We start from the raw sequence: 18,310 nt of genomic DNA, 5'->3' as shown, positions 1-18,310 counted from the left end.
TAATATTGTGTTAGATTCTCCTGTAAAACAAAGTGATTCAGCTATACATACATATATTCTTTTTTATTATTGGTTATTAGAAGATATCGAATATGGTTCCCTGTGCTATACCCTGCTGTTTATCTATTTTATATATAGTAGTTTGTATCTGCTAATCCCAAACTCCTAATTTACCCCTCCCCCATTTTCCCTTTGGTAACCTTAAGTTTGTTTTCTAAGTTTATGAGTCTGTTTTTGTTTTGTAAATAAGTCCATTTGTATCATATTTTAGATTCCACATATAAATGATATCATATATTTGTCTTTGACTTACTTCACTTAGCAGGATAATCTTTAGGTCACTAAAAAAAAAAATGATATAATGCCATTTGCAGCAACATGGATGGACCTAGGAGAATTGATTTTTTTTTTTTCATCTTTTCTAGAACGACACCCACAGCACATGGAGGTACCCAAGCTAGGGGTCTAATTGGAGCTGTAGCCACCAGCCTATGCCACAGCCACAGCAATGCGGGATCCAAGCTGCATCTGCAACCTACACCAGAGCTCACAGCAACTCCAGATCCTTAACCCACTGAGCGAGGCCAGGGATTGAACCCACAATCTCATAGTTCCTAGTCAGATTCGTTAACCACTGAGCCACAATGGGAACTCCCAGGATAACTGATTTTTTTAAACAGGTTACCAATAGGATGTGAGATTTATCTGTGTATGCCTTTTTCTATCATTTTAGTTTCTGAGCTGAATATATATATATATATATATATATATATATATATATATATGAATCTCCTGCTCAAAAAAATTAACTATATTTTAAAATTAAAAATTATTTATACATTCCTTTGTTATCTTTTTTTAAATTTTGAGTATAGTTGATTTACAATGTTATATTAGTTTCAGGTGTACAGTGAAGTGAATGAGTTATATATTACACATGCCCATTCTTTTTGCTATCTAATTTTCCAGAATGAAAGCTCTTCGAGAACTGGGACCTTGTTCACATAGTGTATGCCCAGCTCTGAAAATGTAATCAGGGCCCGTTAAATATGTGCTGAATAAGCAAATGCACCTACAGCAGGTACAATCAGCAAAGCCAGAAGTTGAACCTCTTCAGATTAAACTCGTGCTCCTCTCCTATGATGATCTCCTTTTTTAAAAATTGAAATATAGCTGGCATACAAGTATGTTAGTTGCAGGTATACTATATAATGAGTTGACATTTGCATACATTACAAAATCATCACCATGATAAGTCTAGTAATCATCTGTCCCCATATGAAGTTATTACTTCTATTTCTTATTCTGTATATTACATCCTGTGGCTCATTTTCAACTGGAGGTTTGTGCCTCTTAATTGCTCTCATTTATTTAGTCCACTCCCACCCCCAGCTCCTCTGCCAACCACTCAATTGTTCTCTGTATCTGAGTCTGTTCTCATTTCAGTTTGTTTGCTGTTTTTTGTTTTGTTTTGTTTTAGATTCCAAATATAAGTGAAATCAAAGAGCATTTGTTTTTCCCTGACTTAATTCATTGGCATAATAACCTCTAGATCCACCTATATTGTTGCAAAAGGCAAGGTTTCTCTTTTTTATGGCTGAATAATATTCCACTGTCTTCTTTATCCATTCATCTATTGAGGGACCCTGGGGTTGTTTCCATATTGTGGCTATTGTAAATTACGCTGCAGTGAACACTGCGGTGCTACCACTATCTTGCTGTTGCTGTATCTTCACTCTGTGTAGGAACTCTGCCATAGTCATACCCAACAGCTTCAACAGAGCCTTTTCTTCCTAAGGTCCTCTCCAAAATCCTCCACAGCTCCTCTCCTTTATCCTCTCTCCCACATCAAACCAATCTGCTCTCACCACTTCATCTACTACCTGCAAAAGAATGGTCATTTTTCAGACCTGACTTCTCTCACACTCCATACCCTCATTGCAACTGTCTGCTCTACCTTTTCTACGTGCCTGTTCAACCAATTCAATCTAGCTGGTCAAATGAGTTCTGCACTTCTCTACTTGGCTGCAGTGTGCAGCGGCTTGAAGCAGGATCTCAGTTCCCAGACCAGGAACTGAACTCAGGCTGCAGCGGTGAAAGCACTGAATCCTAACCAGTAGACCACCAGGGAACTTTCAGTGGACTCTTCTTTCTCAGTTACCTCAGAGGAAAACTTAAATCACTTCTCAAATCTTCATTTCTCTTTTTCAGTTTCCTTTCCCTCCTCCATCTAGGGTTTCCCTCAGGCACCAGGGGAACTCAGGACATCAGAAACAGTTCAGAGTCTACAATTCACAAGCTCTCTGATGAGATTACTTTATTTGCTCAATAGTTATGTAATAAGATAGAACTGACTTCTCTAGAATCAAACAGAATGAGGAGTGAAGGAATCAGACCCATTTTTCTTACGAGATAAATCCCAAGCTATGTGTCCGTAAAGAAAGTTGGAGGAGGGAGTTCCTTTCATGGCTCAGCGGTTAAGGAACTCGACTAAGATCCATGAGGATGCGGGTTCGATCCCTGGCCTCGCTCAGTGGGTTAAGGATCCAGCGTTGCGGAGAGCTGTGGTTTAGGTTGCAGACGAGGCTCAGATTCTGAATTTCTGTGGCTGTGGTGTAGGCCAGCAGCTGTAGCTCCGATTTGACCCGTAGCCTGGGAACCTCCATACGCCACAGGTGCGGCCCTAAAAAGGAGTGAAGGAAAGAGAGAGAAAGAAAGGAAGGAGGGAAAGGAGAAAGTTGGAGCAGCATGGTACTTCTTTAAAGTCCTATTAAGAAAGAAAGGTCAATACCCAGCCCTAATGAGAAGGGAGGGTCAGACCACAGTTAATGCAAAAGGAGTTTGCAAACCTGAGGAGAAAACACAGCTTACAGCAGCTTGAGCTGAGAGAGGTCAATCTGCAAATTATTGAAAAGTGAAAACAGTTGAAGGTTTCACATAATTAAGTGACTGGCTCTCCTGAAGTCTTGACCATCAGAAAGAAACCTCAGGTGAGCTCTAAAGCAGTGGTCCTCAAAGTGTGATCCACAGACCCTGAGGGAACCCTGAGATCCTTTGAAGGGTTCCACTAGGTGCGACTATTTTCTTTTTTTTTTTCTTTTTTTGGAGGGGGGAGCCACACCTGTGAAACACAGAGGTTCCCAGGCAAGGGGTCCAATTGGAGCTACAGCCACCAGCCACAGCCACATCAGATCCGAGCAGCATCTATGACCTATACCACAGCTCACATCAATGCCAGATCCTTAACCCACTGAGCGAGGCCAGGGATCGAACCAGCAACCTCACAGTTCCTAGTCAGATTTGTTTCTGCTGTGCCACGACAGGAACTCCTGAAACTATTTTCATAACAAAACTCAGATGTGATTCGCCTTTTTTATTGTGCCGGCCTTTCCATTGATGGTGCAAAAGCAGTGGTGGATCAAACTGCTGGTTCCTGAACAAGAGTCCAGACAATGGTGAGATTCTTCACCACCACACACTTCTTCACTGCACAGTGAAAGAAGAAATGCCAGCTTTACCTAAGAATGATGTCCTTGATGGAGTTCCCATCGTGGCTCAGTGGTTAACGAACCTGACTAGTATCCATAAAGACAAAGGTTAGATCTCTGACCTCGCTCAGTGGGTTAACGCTCTGGCGTTGCTGTGAGCTGTAGTGTAGGCTGCAGACGGGGCTCGAATCTGACATTGCTATGTGCTCCGCTTTGACCCCCAGCCTGGGAACCTCCATTTGCTGCAGGTACAGCCCTAAAAAAGACAGAAGACAAAGAAAAAAAAAAAAAAAAGTCCTTGATGATGCAGTAAAAATTAAATCTCAATCCTCAAGCACATCTTTTTAATATTCTGTGTAACACAGGGAGAAGTATATAAAACAGAAGATGATGGACGTTTTGTAAGACACTTGTGTGATTGTTTGAATTGCAAAATTTTTGGGGGAACATGATGTTTGCTTGAAAGAATGAAGGACACAAGTGATGGTTATTCAGACTTTGATACTTGGCAGCCATGCTCTACAAAATGAAACAGAGCAAGCCTGTCACTTCAAGGAAAACAACTGACAGTAATTGTTGCCAATGATAAAAATTTGAGCTTCCAAGAGAAATCAGAATGTTGGCAAAATTGTATCTGCCACCATGAGCTTGTCAGCTTCCCAAAACTTAACCATTTTTTTGATGACAGTGTGGTAATTTTTTTTATATTGTATAATAAAATGTGGGAACATTTGGAAGATCTACATAGTTCAATGAATTCAATTATTTCCCAAATACCTTTCACCCAACGTCACAGAATCATGCATGGGTAAAAGATCTGGTCAAAGTCAGAAGTGTAGAGGCGAAGACCAATATATTCTGCTGTAACAAAGTATGAAAAGTTCACCGATGATATTTCAAATTCCACATTTTAGCTAACCTTCACAAAACCATCCCTTGTTAATTTCTGCGTGGTACCAAAGAATACCCCACTATTATCGGAAAAAGCTATAGAAATACTCTCCCTTTTCCAACTAATTATCTATGTGAGGCTGGATTTTCCTCATAATTCATCAAAACAATATACTGAACCGAATGAATGTAGATATGGAAATCCAGCTGTCTTCTAATAAGCCAAACATTAATGAGATTCTTAAAAACAGTGCCACTCTTCTCACTAATCTTTTTACAATAGTGTTTCTCTTTTTAAAAAATGCTGTTTATGTTTACTTCTAAGAAGTTTATTCTTACTCCTAAACGAAAATAAATACTTCAATTTCTAATATGGAGTAGATACATATCCTACATTAAAAAACATAAGGAGTTCCCGTTGTGGCTCAGTGGTAACGAACCCAATTAGCATCCATGAGGATGCGGGTTCAACCCCTAGCCCCGCTCAGTGGTTTAAGGATCCTGTGTAGGCTGCAGACATGGCTCAGATCTGGCATTGCTATGACTGTGGCATAGGCCGGCAGCTGCAGCTCCGATTCAACCCCTAGCCTAGGAAACTTCCATATGCCACAGGTGCATCCCTAAAAAAAGAAAACAAACAAACAAAAAAACATACTGAAGACCCCAACAAGCTTTTCAAGTATCTATAAGAGACCAAAAAGCCTGAATATATAATACCACTGCCTATTGAGGATATCTATGACGCTCCTAAGGACAAGGCCATTTGCATTTCAGGGCCCAAGAGAAATCAGCACTCTCAGCATTTTTTCCAAAAATGCCAGGTCTGGCTTCCCAGTTCTGCCAGAAGAGAGGGTAAGAAGTTAGGGGCACTAAAGAAAAATTTTCTCTGCATTTCACTGACAGATCAAAACATCTGATTCCATGCTAAAATCCAGGAAGCCTATGACCAGACAATTCTAAGGTCCTAAAGGGAATCTAGCAAGAAAGCTAAACCCAACTCCACATTTTCAGTAGCAGATTCTGAAGTTAAAAGTTCATTGAGGAGTTCCCGTCGTGGCTCAGTGGTTAACGAATCCAACTAGGAACCATGAGGTTGCAGGTTCAATCCCTGGCCGCACTCAGTGGGTTAAGGATCTGGTGTTGTGGTGAGCTGTGGTGTAGGTCGAAGACGCTGCTCGGATCCTGAGTTGCTGTGACCCTGGCAGAGACCGGCGGCTACAGCTCTGATTAGACACCTATCCTGGGGACCTCCACATGCCGCAGGTGCGGCCCTAGAAAAAACAAAAAACAAACAAAAAAGTTCACTGAGACAATTTTTCAGCAAGTGACAGCTTTTCATTTACATACTCATTTTTGGATTTGGTTATAAATATGCTGCCTCTTTCCCTATCTTTCAAAGGAGGTGCTCCTCTGTGCTCAGTCTTCTCCCTTTGCCTGGCACATTAGAAAGTGCTCAATAAATAGCAGCTGCAATTATTAACACAAACTCTCCCAGAGCAACCTCTTCTGTCTCATAGCCTCAACTTTCGACCATCACTCAGACCTTACAGAACAACCTTCCAGGCCTTTCTACCTGGATATGCCGCAGGAACCTCAACGCAGCAAGTCCAACTGCTGTATCTCCTCAAAGCTGTGCCTCCTCCTAGTACTTCTTCCTGCATTACTACCCAGTTGATCACTGAAGTCAGAAACCTAGGATCTTTCCAGATGCTCCTTGTCCTACTCTCCCTACATCTACTCTGCCACCAGGTTTTGTCCTCTACCATTGTTAATATCTCTCTAAATCCTCTCCCCCACTGCAATCACCATCAAGCCCTCATCATCTCTAGTTCTCATTGGCTCCCTGCCTTCAGTCTAAAACCTTTCCTATCTGACCCTACCTGGACACTGCAGTAATCTCAAACACAAATCTGATGTTACTTTCCTGCCAATTATCTTTCCATGGTTTTCCTGCAACATACTCTTCAAATGATCTTACTCATGTACCCCCCCCAAGAATTTGTAAAACCATGCATTCCTTGCACCCTTAAAGTTGAACATTTTCAAGACAAGTTTAAACAAGTTTATCCTTTTGTTAAGAGGAGGTAGAAAATACTAAACATTTTATAGAAAGAACTAAGAACTAAGTTAAGGATTAACTGTCATTGAAATAAACATTTCATGATTTGATTTGATAGTGAGTTTTAATTATCTTATTTATTAACACACATCTAAAATAAAGCTCTTTTAAAAATTTTTATGTCAGTTTTATCCAATAGAGCTTGAAAAAAATCTGTGGTCCCAAGAAACGTTTTAGTCACAGAAAATCCCAACAAGGAACAAGCTTCACCCTAACAGCTCTGTATATGGCACAGGGGAACACAGCAAGTCTTCTGAGTTTTGTTTGTTTGTTTGTTTGTATTTTGCTTTTTAGGGCTGCACCTGCAGCATATGAAAGTTTCCAGGCTAGGGGTCAAATCAGCTGCTGGCCACAGCCACAGCAACTCGGGATCAGAGCCACGTCTTCGACCTACACCACAGCTCACGGCAACAGTGGATCCTTAACCCACTGAGCAAGGCCAGGGATCAAACCCAAACCCTCATAGATGGATACTAGTCAGATTCGTTTCTGACTAGTTTCAGATGTGCCACAACAGGAACTCCCAAGCCTTCTGAGTTGCTGAGGTAATTTAATCCCAAAGGAGGCCTCCCTGAAATTAGTATGCCCCAAATATTCCGTTTCCCAAGCTGAGGTTTATATACCCACAATAATACACTACAGTAAAATTTGGGAACATGAGGTATGTGACAGTCCCCACTCCTTTTTTTTGTAAGGTTAGTTTTAGAAGAGTTCATTGGAACTGGAAATTGGACATATGGAAATTGACTCTTCTAAAGCTATATATGCACAGGTATCCCTTGGAAGTTCTGGGCCCCTAAATACCCTGCTAAAAAACCACTGCTCAGGAGGATCGAGTTCTAACTCTAGTGAAACACCCAAATCCCTTTGTGACAGAACCCCTATTAATTTCCCTCCTCCTATTTCTCCCTGGATGGCTGCCTCCACACCCAGCTCAAGTCTGTCAACCTGTTTCCAGTTCTCTTTCCAAACCTTGCTGTATCTTTACTAATGTTACAATGTATCTGGAATGTCTCAGCACTTCTTCATTCCCAGACAACACTTGATAATTTTTCAAGGCTCCATTCAGTCCAATGGGCACCAAGGGGGTGGTTTCTATGCACAGAGCCTCAGTATTTACTGCAAGATACGAAGGATGGGATACAAAGGTCTGCCAATACGTGTTAACTGTCTAAATCAACAGGTGATGAAGTTAAAGATGGGGTCTAAAGTATGAGACACCAGAGATAACTCCCTTAGGAAGGAAGGATTAAAACATTTCCTAGATCCGGAATAGGACTGTGAAGACCAGGGAATGGGGATAATAGTTTTCCAAGTGAAAACTATTAAATATTCTTCTAATGTTCTATCAGAACACATACCACATAATGTGGCAAATGCTGTTTACTTGATCAAAATCTCCCCTAGACTATAAACTGAAAACACGCCTGCCTCGTTCACCACTGCATCCCCAGTACCTTCCATAGTGCTCTGTCTCATCAAATATTTGTCGATGTTTATTAGAAACTGTTGAATGATTTAATGAAATAATGGATGGATACATGAAAAGTTAAATTCCACAGCATCTCGCATCTTGTTTGAACCTCTACAGTTTAGGAGAGTACTTCTCTAGAGAGAGTGAAGATGGGGCAGTTAAAAAGTGGATATCCATATTAAATTTAGCCATGAGGCCTGAGAGGAGCTTGGGCTCACACTGAAGCGAAGAGAATTTAAACTGCAGCGGGGCGGGAAAGAGGAGGCACGGAGGCCCCGGGTGAGGGGATGCTTCAGGGTTCTGGCACCCAGAGGCGGGGCGACCGAGTTCACTGGGCGTGGCAGGGGAGGGAGAGGAGGGGGCGGGGAGGGGAGAAGGGTTCCGAAGAGGCGCGAAGTCCAGGCGGGGTAGGAGGCCGAGGCCGCCCCTTACCTCCCAGGGGATGGAGAGGTGGCAGGCAGGAAGCAGGACTGGGGCAGGAGCGGCCGGAGGGCTAGGGACCGCGTGAAAGAACCCGGGCAGAGGGAAGGGCGGGAGAGCCGGGCCGGCGGAGGGTCGTTCCCCGCCTCCGCGGCCACACTCACCCAGCGGACTCAGCTTCGCCCAGGCCGGGCGCCGGCTCCGCGTCGCTTCCTCCCTTGGCCTGCTGGGCAGGCAGGCGGCCTCAGGCGCCCCTAGCAACCACGCACGGCCACGCGACCCGCGCTCTCAGCCGCCGGCGCCGCTGCCGCCACCACGCACTGCGCGCGCCCCCAGCGGACGAACTGAGGGCCTGAAGGGGCGATCGCGGCAGGAGAGGCAAGCGCGGGGAATCTCGGGGACTGTGGGGCTTGGCAGGGCCGGCCGGCTCAGGGCTCGCGCACGCGCAGTCCCTTCAATGCGGTGGGCCCCACAGAGCGGAATTCTGGGAGGTGTAGTCCGAGATTAAATCCCTGAAAGGTTGGCTACGTTCTGGCATTCCAGGACCCTCTAACCTGATTCTATCTAACCTCAATGACTCTTCCTTTGGCCGGGCCTTGATTCGCTCCTCTAAAATCAAAGAGCCCAGGCTTTATTAAAGAAATTTTTTGTAGTTCTTTCTAGTAAAAGCCTGTGAGTTTGATCCCAGGAAAGGAGAGCTCGTCAGATCCACAATACTTTCCTCAATCCACCTTCCCTTAACCCCAATCCACCTGGCGGCTACAATTCCAACCACTTGCTCTCTGGGCTTTAAGTGTGAGCTTTAGGAAACACTGACTCAGTTATCTCCGCAGGCAAGACTGTGACTGTTCCCTCAGTTTCAGATGTCCCTAGACCTGATGGATTTGGCGATCTCAAGAGAGCTGGAAGGTGAAAAGAGCTTCTCTAAATAGTTGGCTACAGAAAAAAAGGGGGACAACTAATGAAAACAATCTGGACCAGAGCAAAGATGCTTAATAACTGATTTAGGCAACAGTCATTGATAGATGCTAAAATCATTAGAGGATTGATGAATTTTACACAGAAAGGATATTTGCCATCACTTGTATATTTTAATCAGTCTTAGATCATGAAACGTGGGACAGCTATAAATTATGTCTCCTGACAGTAATGCAATTTGAACTACACAGTAATATTTAGGAAGCAGTGTATTTTTGTCTAAAAATTAGTTGAATCTGAATCTAATCAAGCTTTTTGCTCCAACTTCCAGTTTATCAGAAATAAAGGAAAACATCACATCAGAAGAAAATAACCTGACAAATCCAGAATGTGGGCCAATGTATAGAGGAATGGCCTTGTTCTTCAACAATTTCAGGTGACGTGTTCTATATAATAGACTTAGAGCTTGTTTAGATCCTGATTCAAACAAACCCACTGAAAAAAGATATTTTTGAGGTGACAGAGAAATCTGAATATGAACTGGAGACATTAAGAACATAGTATTAAGAAACGATAATTTTGTTAGTTATTATAGTATACTGAATGGTGACACCCCCCAAAAATATATATATCTTTTTTTTTTTTTTTTTGGTCTTTTTGCCTTTTCTGGGGCCGCTCCCACGGCATATGGAGGTTCCCAGGCTAGGGGTCTAATGGGAGCTGTAGCCGCTGGCCTACGCCACAGCCACAGCAACACCAGATCCAAACAGAATCTTCGACCTACACCACAGCTCACAGCAATGCCGGATCCTTAACCCACTAGAACCTCGTGGTTCCTAGTCGGATTCGTTAACCACTGTTAACCACTGAGCCACAACGGGAACTCCAATATATATCTTTTTCTTAATTCCAGGAACCTGTAACTCTTACTTTATATGGCAAAATATGTGATTGAGGATTTTGACAGGATGGTTTTGAAAGGATTAAGGACATTTCCTTGATTATCTGAGTGGGCCCGCTAAATCCAATAACAAGTGTCCCTAGTGAGGCAGAGGGAGATGGAACAGACACAGAGAAGACAGAAAAGAGGAAGGGGCAACGTGACCGAGGAGGTAGAGATCAGAGTGATGTGGATACAAGCCAAGGAATGCCTGGGGCCACCAGAAGGTGGAAGAGGCAAGAATGGATTCTTCCTTAGAACCTCCAGAGGGAATGAGATTCTTCAGACAGGCTCATTTCGGAATTCTGCCTTCCAGAACTGTGAGAGCATTTCTGTAGTTTTAAGTTACTAAATTTGTGGTAATTTCTTGTGGTAGCCACAGGATATTTTAACATTTGGGTTATTTAAGACAATACCCTCCTTGGAGTTCCTGTCGTGGCTCAGCAGTTAACGAACCCAACTAGTATCCATGAGGATGCAGGTTTGATCCCTGGCCTTGCTCAGTGGATTAAGGATCTGGCATTGCTGTGGCTGTGGTGTAGGCCGGCAGCTACAGCTCCGATTTGACCCCTAGCCTGGGACCCTCCATGTGCCACAGGTGTGGCCCTAAAAAGACAAAAAAAAAAAAAAAAAGTATCCTTATTTTTCACAGACACTTTAAGGTATTAAATGACATGATACCAGGAGTTTGCTTTTGCTTTAAAATAAACACCTCAGTAACAACAAGCACACCCAGCACCCAGGTCTTCATTTCTCCCCCCACCTTTTCTTTTTTTTTTTTTTTTTTCCCATGCTTGCAGCATGTGGAAGTTCCAGGGCCCCAGCTATGAACTGAGGCAGCCATGACAATGCTGGATCCTTAACCCGCTGCATCACAGGAAACTCCCAGGTCTTAGTTTCACATACCATTCTCCATTATAAGCAATCAGGGCTCCTTAGAGAAATGGCTGCTTCTAGGACTAGGGCAGGAAATACACAAAATGATCCTGAAGCATCTTCTAGTGCCGGAAAGAAAGTGTTCCTAAAACACAAACAACCACAAACAAAACAAATTGGTGGGAGTATGTCACAGGAGCTTACTGAAAGAACTCCAATGACCAAAGCTGGAACAATTTTAGCAATAAAATTACAGTCCAAAGTATAAAACAAATATTCATGAGTCCATGATATAAATGGTTGAATATGTTCACAAATCTGATAAAGAGACAAATCTCCTGGAGTTCCCGTCATGGCACAGTGGTTAACGGATCCAACTAGGAACCATGAGGTTGCGGGTTCGATCCCTGCCCTTGCTCAGTGGGTTAAGGATCCAGCATTGTCATGAGCTGTGGTGTGGGTTGCAGATGTGTCTCGGATCCCTCGTTGCTGTGGCTGTGGCGTAGGCCAGTGGCCATAGCTCCGATTAGACCCCTAGCCTGGGAACCTCCATATGCCGTGGGAGTGGCCCCAGAAAAGACAAAAAGACAAAAAAGAGAGAGAGAGACAAATCTCCTACGCACAAAACTTCTGAAAAAATTATGTAGATAGAGACACAGCCCTAAAGGAGGGGGAGCATAAGCCCCCATTCCTTACGTTTGGGCTGTGCAGAGTGACTTCTTTCCAAAGAGCAGAGTATGGAAAGGGAGATGGAGTGGGACAAAAGGAGTAAGAGTACAAAAATATGACAAACATCACTTCAGCCAGGTGATCAAGGTCAACCTCAAGTCAGAAATCATATGCCCTTGAAATGTGAAAAAAAAAAAATATGGCATTTTAGGGAGTTCCCACTGTGGCTCAACAGTAATGAAACTGACTAGTGTCTATGAAGATGCAGGTTCAATCCTTGGCCTCACTCAGTGGGTCAAGGATCTGGCATTGCTATGAGTTGTTTCTGTGAGCTGTGGTGTTGGTCGCAGACACAGCTCGGATCTGGCGTTGCTGTGGCTGTGGTGTAGGCCAGTGGCTGTAGCTCTGATTCTGCCCCTAGCCTGAGAACTTCCATATGCTGTACCTTTAGCCCTAAAGAAAAAAGAAAGAAAAAAAATGCATTTTACTTTTGTAATTTTCCTCCCCCGAGCCTGTAATTCCAGTCTAGTCATGAGAAACATCAGGTAAATTCCAGTAAGGGCCATCCTACAAAATACCTGACTAGTACTTCTCAAAATTATCAAGGGCATCAACAATAAGAAATTTCTGTTCTGGAGTTCCTGTTGTGGCTTAGCAGATTAAGAACCCAACTAGTATCCACGAGAATACGGGTATGATCCCTGGCCTTGCTCAGTGGGTTAAGGATGCAGCGTTGCCACAAGCTGCAGTGTAGGTTGCAGATGTGGCTTGGATCTGATGTTGCCATGGCTGTAGCATACACATATGCTGCAGCTTCGGCCCTAAAAAAAGCTTCTGAGGAAAGGTTACAGCCAGAGAAGTCCAAGAAACAACTAAATGTAATATGTATGAGATCTTGGAGCGGAAAAAGGACATTAGGTAAGAATTGAGGAGATCCGAATAAAACACAGATTTTAGTTGATAATACAGTTCACCCTTGAACAATACAGGTTTAAACTACATGGATCCATTTATATGCAATTTTTTTTCGATAAATACATAATACAGTACTACACAATCCACAGTTAGTTGAGTCCTCAGATATGGAGGATTGACTGTAAAGATACACTTGGATTTTCAGTTGGGAGGGGGTCAGTGCCCCTAACCCCCATGTTGTTCAGGGATCAACTATACATCAATACTGGTTCGCCATTTGTAATGAATGTATCATAGTAAGGTAAGATGGTAATAATAAGGGAAATTGTGTGCAGGGGCAAGGTATATATAATTTTCTGTACTATCTGCTCAATTGTTCTATAAATCTAAAGCTGTTCTAAAATACAAATTTTAGTTAAAAATAAAATCCAGCCACAGAATCTGCCAAGCCCACCTTAACCAAGTGATCAGAGGTAACTTCATCAATACTAGGGAAAAGCAACATCATCAGCCTCCAGACATGATACTAAGAGGACACATCATGACTCTTTGTAGTGCTTCTGCCAAAAATGTATAACCTGAATCAAATCACACACACACAAATCAGATATACCCAAACATCAGGTATACTCAAATCATAAAGAAACATCAGAGTTCCCATCATGGCTCAGCAGTTAACAAACCCAACTAGTATCCATGAGGACATAGGTTCAATCCCTGACCTTGCTCAGTGGGTTAAGGATCCAGCGTTGCCGTGAGTTGTGGTGTAGGTCACCAACTCGGCTTGGATATGGCATGGCTATGGCTGTGATGTAGGCTGGCAGCTGTACCTCCGATTTGACCCCTAGCCTGGGAATCTCCATATGCCATGGGTGCAGCTCTAAAAGGCAAAAAACAAAAACAAACAAAAAAAACCTGGTATAAACAATATTATTGGAACCATTGGCAATATTTGAATATGGGCTGTAGATTAGCTAATAGTAATAAATCCATGTTGAATTTCCAGATTTCATTAATAATACTATGGTCATATAAGTAAATAGCCTTGATTTTTAAAAACAAGTATTTAAAAGTAAAGGGGCATGGTATTTATCATTTACTCTTGAATGGTTCAGAAAAATATGATAAAACCAATTGTGGCAAAATATTAACAGTTAGTAAAGGGTATGTGGGAATTCTTTGTATTCTTCTTACAACTTTTCTTTGAATTTTAAATGATCTCAGAAAAGATGCTTCTTTAAAACTATAGCAAGGACAGAGTTAAAAAGGGAAAAGGCAGAAGCAGTGTGACAAAATGTTGCTAACAGCTGAATTGGTGGCATCAGGGCATGGGGGCTTAGCATGCCATTCTCTCTACTTTTATATGTTTGAAAACTTTGAGCTCCTTCTCCCCTCTCCAAAAGCTGAAATACATAGACACTCATGTGGACACAAAACCAAACATGAGCCCAAATCCTCAAACCTTCCAGACATTCTCCAAATTCCAGGCACTACTCAGACTGTTCACTCCAAATTTTCTCAGCGCTTTGTGATAATTGCTGGATGTGAAACTGTTTACATATTTCTAATTGTTTAGATTGTATTCTCCCAAGGATGTACACATGTTTTCTTATTAGGCTTCCTCATAAAATGATTAACTATTATGTGATACAACACATAGTCTACAAAGTTTGGATGTAAATTTAATTTCTCTACATTAAATTGTTTATGTACCACATAAGATATTTCAAGCTAGAATTTAACAAATTAATTGGAAAAAAAGAATAATTCTTCTATGAGGTAATTTCCCCTAGTTTATCTTTTAGGAAAAAAATGCACATTTAAAAATCCAATAGTGGAGTTCCCGTCATGGCGCAGTGGAAATTAATCCGACTAAGAACCATGAGGTTGCAGGTTTGATCCCTGGCCTCACTTAGTGGGTTAAGGATCCGGTGTTGCCATGAGCTGTGGTGTAGGTCGCAGACACGGCTAGGATCCTGAGTTGCTGTGGCTGTGGCGTAGGCTGGCAGCTACAACTCCAATTAGACCCCTAGCCGGGGAACCTCCATGTGCCGCGGGTACGGCCCTAAAAAAGCAAAAAATAAATAAATAAATAAAACAAAACAAAAAAACAAAAATAATAAAAATACAATACTGTACATATTTGTCTTAATCTAGATTTGATCTAAATGAAGTATGGTGGTTTTGTTAAAAACAAAAACAAAAGTTTTGATTTGTTAGAAATATATACCAAAGTATTTATGGATAACATTATATGTTGCCCGGATTTGTTTTAAAATACTTGAGTAAAAGAAATATAGATATGATAGCTATTAGTTCAGTGAAGAGTTCCCTGAGCTAATCTTTCTCTACTTTTGTGTGCATTTGAAAATTTCCAACTTACAGACTTAACATGTTCAAAACTAAACCTGAATGTTCCCACCCACTAATAATCCACTAATAGTTCCATTTCAGTTAATAGCAGTTTCATTCTTCCAATTGCTCAGGCCACAAACCGTGGAGTTATCCTCGACTGCCTTCTTTTGTTATACCCTGCAATCCAATCAGTCAAGAAAATGGATGTGTTCCATGTTCAAAACACATTCAAAATCCGACTACTTAAAAAAATAAAAATAAAAAAATTAAAAAAACAAGAACAAATCTGACTGCTTCTCAGCACTCCTTGGGTACCACCCCTATCCAGGGTGCCGTTCTCTCTCATGTGGATTCTTACAATCACCTCCTAACTGTCCACCCTCCTTCCCTTCCTCCCCCACTCCTCACCGTCCATTCACAACACCAGAATGAAGAGCCAAAGGCAGATGACAGAACGCCTCTGATCAAAACTCTCCAGTGGATCCCTATTCTCTGTAAAGTACAAGGCCTTTGCCTGGTCCCCAATACCTACCTTCCTGTCCTCATTTCCTACTATTCTCCCCTTTCGTCAGTTCTTCCATCCAAACTGGCCTCCTCATAGCTTCTGAAACACTCCAGGTACACTCCCATCTCGGGGCCTCTGAAGATCACGCTTCATGCGTCGTGTTTTTCCTCGGAGCTGCATTGCTCTGTTCAAATGTCACCAAGTGAGGCCTACGCTGGCTATCCAGCTCAGCACTCCTCATCCCTCTTTCCCTGTGGTATGTTTCTCCAGAGCTTTTATCACTTTCTTACATACCACAGAGTTCAGTCATTTTAATAAGTTCACTGTTTCCCTGACCAGAAATGGAAACTCCGCGACAAAGAGGCACTGCTTTACCTCCAGTGCCTAGAATAGTATCTGGCATATAGACAGGACTCAATAAATTCGTTGAACTGAAATTAAAAAATCTGGATAGGAGGAAATTGTGATGGACTCTAGAAAAAAATGTTATTTTTAAAAATATAAACACAGTGGGCAATGAAGATGAGGATTAAATAAAATTCCTTTTAAAAATAAGGGCAGCTTACTTAAATTTTCATTTCTAAAACAAATGAAATTGGAAGAAGGATAAAAAGTAGACTCTCTACGTTATAGATGGAGAAATTAGGGCTCCAGGAAGCTTGTCACAGGCCATCCAGTGAGTAAAGGCTTAAGCTTTCCAGTATGGATTATGATTCTATCTAATGGACCTGTCAGCTGCCCCCCTCCCCTTATGGTAAACAGCACAGTCTCCATAAAGAGCCATTCTTCGAAGGCAGCTGGGTTTCCCCATACAGTGGAATGCCACCAAATGTTAAAACTAGTCACTAAGTTGGAAATTTGCAAAGCAATCCAGTTTACCCCTCTCTTTAATCCTATCCTTTCCTATTTCAGCTCCACCGGCCTTGGCTTGGAAGTACCACATGTAGCTCATCTGGGATGGAGGAAGCTGGAAGGCAGGAAAAGATATAAATAAGCTCCCAAACCAGGACCTTCTGTGAATAGGATCCCAGTGCTTCTGGCACCACCCAGCCACTCAGAGAAGCTGAACCTCCTGACCCTTTATCCTGAGAGCTCCACATGGGGTGAGGCACAGCTTTTATTACAAGACTTTATAAAGAGAACTACCAAGGGAAAAAAAAAAACAAAACAGGAGGAGGAAGAGGAGTGGGAAGAGGAGCAGTTGGAGGGAGAGGGGTAGAAGAGGAGAAGAAAGAAAGAAGGGGGGAAGGAGGAGAAATAAAAAGAAGGAAGGAAGGGAAGGAAAGGAAGGAGAGAAAATACCCTCCCCATCTCCTCACAGACGGGAATATGGGCTACAGGCTGGGGAGCCCTCCACAGCAGGGACTGATGGCATTTATTCCCGTAGCCCAGAGCTGAGGCAGGCTCTGTCTTCTTCAGAGTGCTGGGGCCAGTGCACTTAAAGCAAGAACCTGCTGGGACGATCACAGGAGCTCTGGAAGGAAGAGCTCTCTTAGGTAGATGTCTCCCTAAGGTCCAGGAGGCATGTCCCTGAGGTTAAAGGCACATTATTGGAGAAAAGAGCTCTGGAATCTCCTCTGGCACCAATAACAATGAAGTTTACTGGTTGAAAACATCCTGAATCTGGGAAAAGAAGGAGCTTTAGACATAAATCTCTTCTAGGTTCTCATCCTCAAATGAGTTGATTGGCAGCTTATCGCTCTCAGTCGCTTTAGCTCTCAGTTGAGTTGGTGGCTTGTAGAGTAAAAAAAAAGGAAGAGTTGGCAACCGCAGGGCAATGAAGGCTGGAGGGTGGACCCCAGGAATCTGAGATCACGTGCTGTGGGATGGCCTCAGGAGGTGAATTAGTTTCCTGCAGTGTTTGGCAGAGGCAGGCCTGGGACTGCTATGTGGCAGTAACTGATTCCCCAGAGAGAGCAAGGCTAATTTCTCACTGGCTCCCAGGGACACCAGCACCTGTGGGATAGAGAGAGATGACAGAACGTGACATGCAGAGGACTCTCATTTGGCCCAGCCACTCCCACTCCAGAGAAGGAAGAAAAAGAAAATGGGCTCTTGGGGACTCAAAATAGGTTGTGGTAGAAAAAGACAGACCTTGGAGACAGGAACCACCATTATCAGAGGTCTCCATCCATTCTCTTTGGTTACAGATCATGATACCAAGGCACCAAAGGACCCAAGCACTTGTCCTCAGGAGGAGGTAATGGATGCAGCAGTGAGAGCAAGCCAAAAGGTGTGATTCCCAGCCATGCATCCAGACCAGTGGGTCTGAACCTCATTACTACAAAGAGTCCTTTTTATTATTTCCCCACAGAGCTTGCTAGAAGATACTATATTACACATCATCACCATCCTGTCATAATTCCTCTTCTACATGAACCACCCAATGCTACCACATCTGAACTATTATAATTTGGAAGTTTAGCTTAATCATAGGTGGACTTATGGTTTTTCATTGGGCCGTTTATATACTGAATACTAAGCAGAAAAAACAAAAAAAACCCAGCAAAATAAAGCAGCGACTAAGAGCACGGGCTCTGGGAGTTCTCTTGTGGTGCACCAGGTTAAGGATCTAGCGTTGTCACACCCTACAGCTACTTGGGTTGCTGCTGTGGCACCAGTTCTATCGATCCCTGGCTCAAGAATTTCTGCATGCTAAACGCAAGGCCAAAAAGAAAAAAAAAAAAAAATTTAAGGAGTTCCCACTATGGCACAGAGGGTTAAGGATCTGGTGCTGTCT

The 18,310-nt window shown here is 42.7% G+C and overlaps 2 protein-coding genes and 2 long non-coding RNA genes across 74 annotated transcripts in view; 2 read left to right on the top strand and 2 right to left on the bottom strand.

The window, feature by feature from the left end:
- TTLL4 (tubulin tyrosine ligase like 4) overlaps nucleotides 1–15,835 on the bottom strand; it is a 43,009-nt gene extending 27,174 nt beyond the window's left edge. For 9 of the 24 annotated variants that reach the window (XR_014830126.1, XR_014830130.1, XR_014830131.1 and 6 more), the window contains exon 1: nucleotides 8,557–8,682. The gene's annotated coding sequence lies outside the window, so the exon portion shown is untranslated. Of the gene's footprint in view, nucleotides 1–8,404; nucleotides 8,683–11,156; nucleotides 11,272–15,597 lie in introns of those variants that run through there. The other 15 variants (XR_014830132.1, XR_014830124.1, XR_014830128.1 and 12 more) reach the window with 3 other exon arrangements.
- LOC146396145 (uncharacterized) lies at nucleotides 1,458–8,716 on the top strand. 2 transcript variants are annotated; one of them, XR_014830159.1, is made up of 3 exons: nucleotides 1,458–2,533; nucleotides 3,620–5,534; nucleotides 6,913–8,716. It is a non-coding gene; the product is annotated as an uncharacterized LOC146396145 (long non-coding RNA). The 2 variants fall into 2 exon arrangements; XR_014830160.1 differs by having other exon boundaries at nucleotides 7,044–8,610.
- Nucleotides 9,640–17,997, top strand: LOC106506368 (uncharacterized). Its single transcript, XR_001301625.3, has 3 exons — nucleotides 9,640–9,746; nucleotides 16,483–16,673; nucleotides 17,721–17,997. It is a non-coding gene; the product is annotated as an uncharacterized LOC106506368 (long non-coding RNA).
- The window catches only part of STK36 (serine/threonine kinase 36), a 28,904-nt gene continuing 27,263 nt past the window's right edge, over nucleotides 16,670–18,310 (bottom strand). For all 47 annotated transcript variants that reach the window (XR_014830121.1, XR_014830120.1, XR_014830113.1 and 44 more), the window contains one exon: nucleotides 16,670–17,526. Coding sequence is in view for 37 of the 47 variants with exons in the window: in XM_085000412.1 (XP_084856538.1) it covers nucleotides 17,383–17,526 (144 nt within the window). In the remaining 10 variants the exon portion in view is untranslated. The remainder of the gene's footprint in view (nucleotides 17,527–18,310) is intronic.

The sequence above is a fragment of the Sus scrofa genome, chromosome 15, assembly GCF_054392235.1.
Source record: "Sus scrofa isolate SSC_HxYL_T2T_F1_AM1 chromosome 15, Sscrofa_HxYL_maternal_Yorkshire_Landrace_v2.0, whole genome shotgun sequence".
NCBI lineage: Eukaryota > Metazoa > Chordata > Mammalia > Artiodactyla > Suidae > Sus > Sus scrofa.
This window is presented reverse-complemented; position numbering and strand designations above follow the sequence as displayed.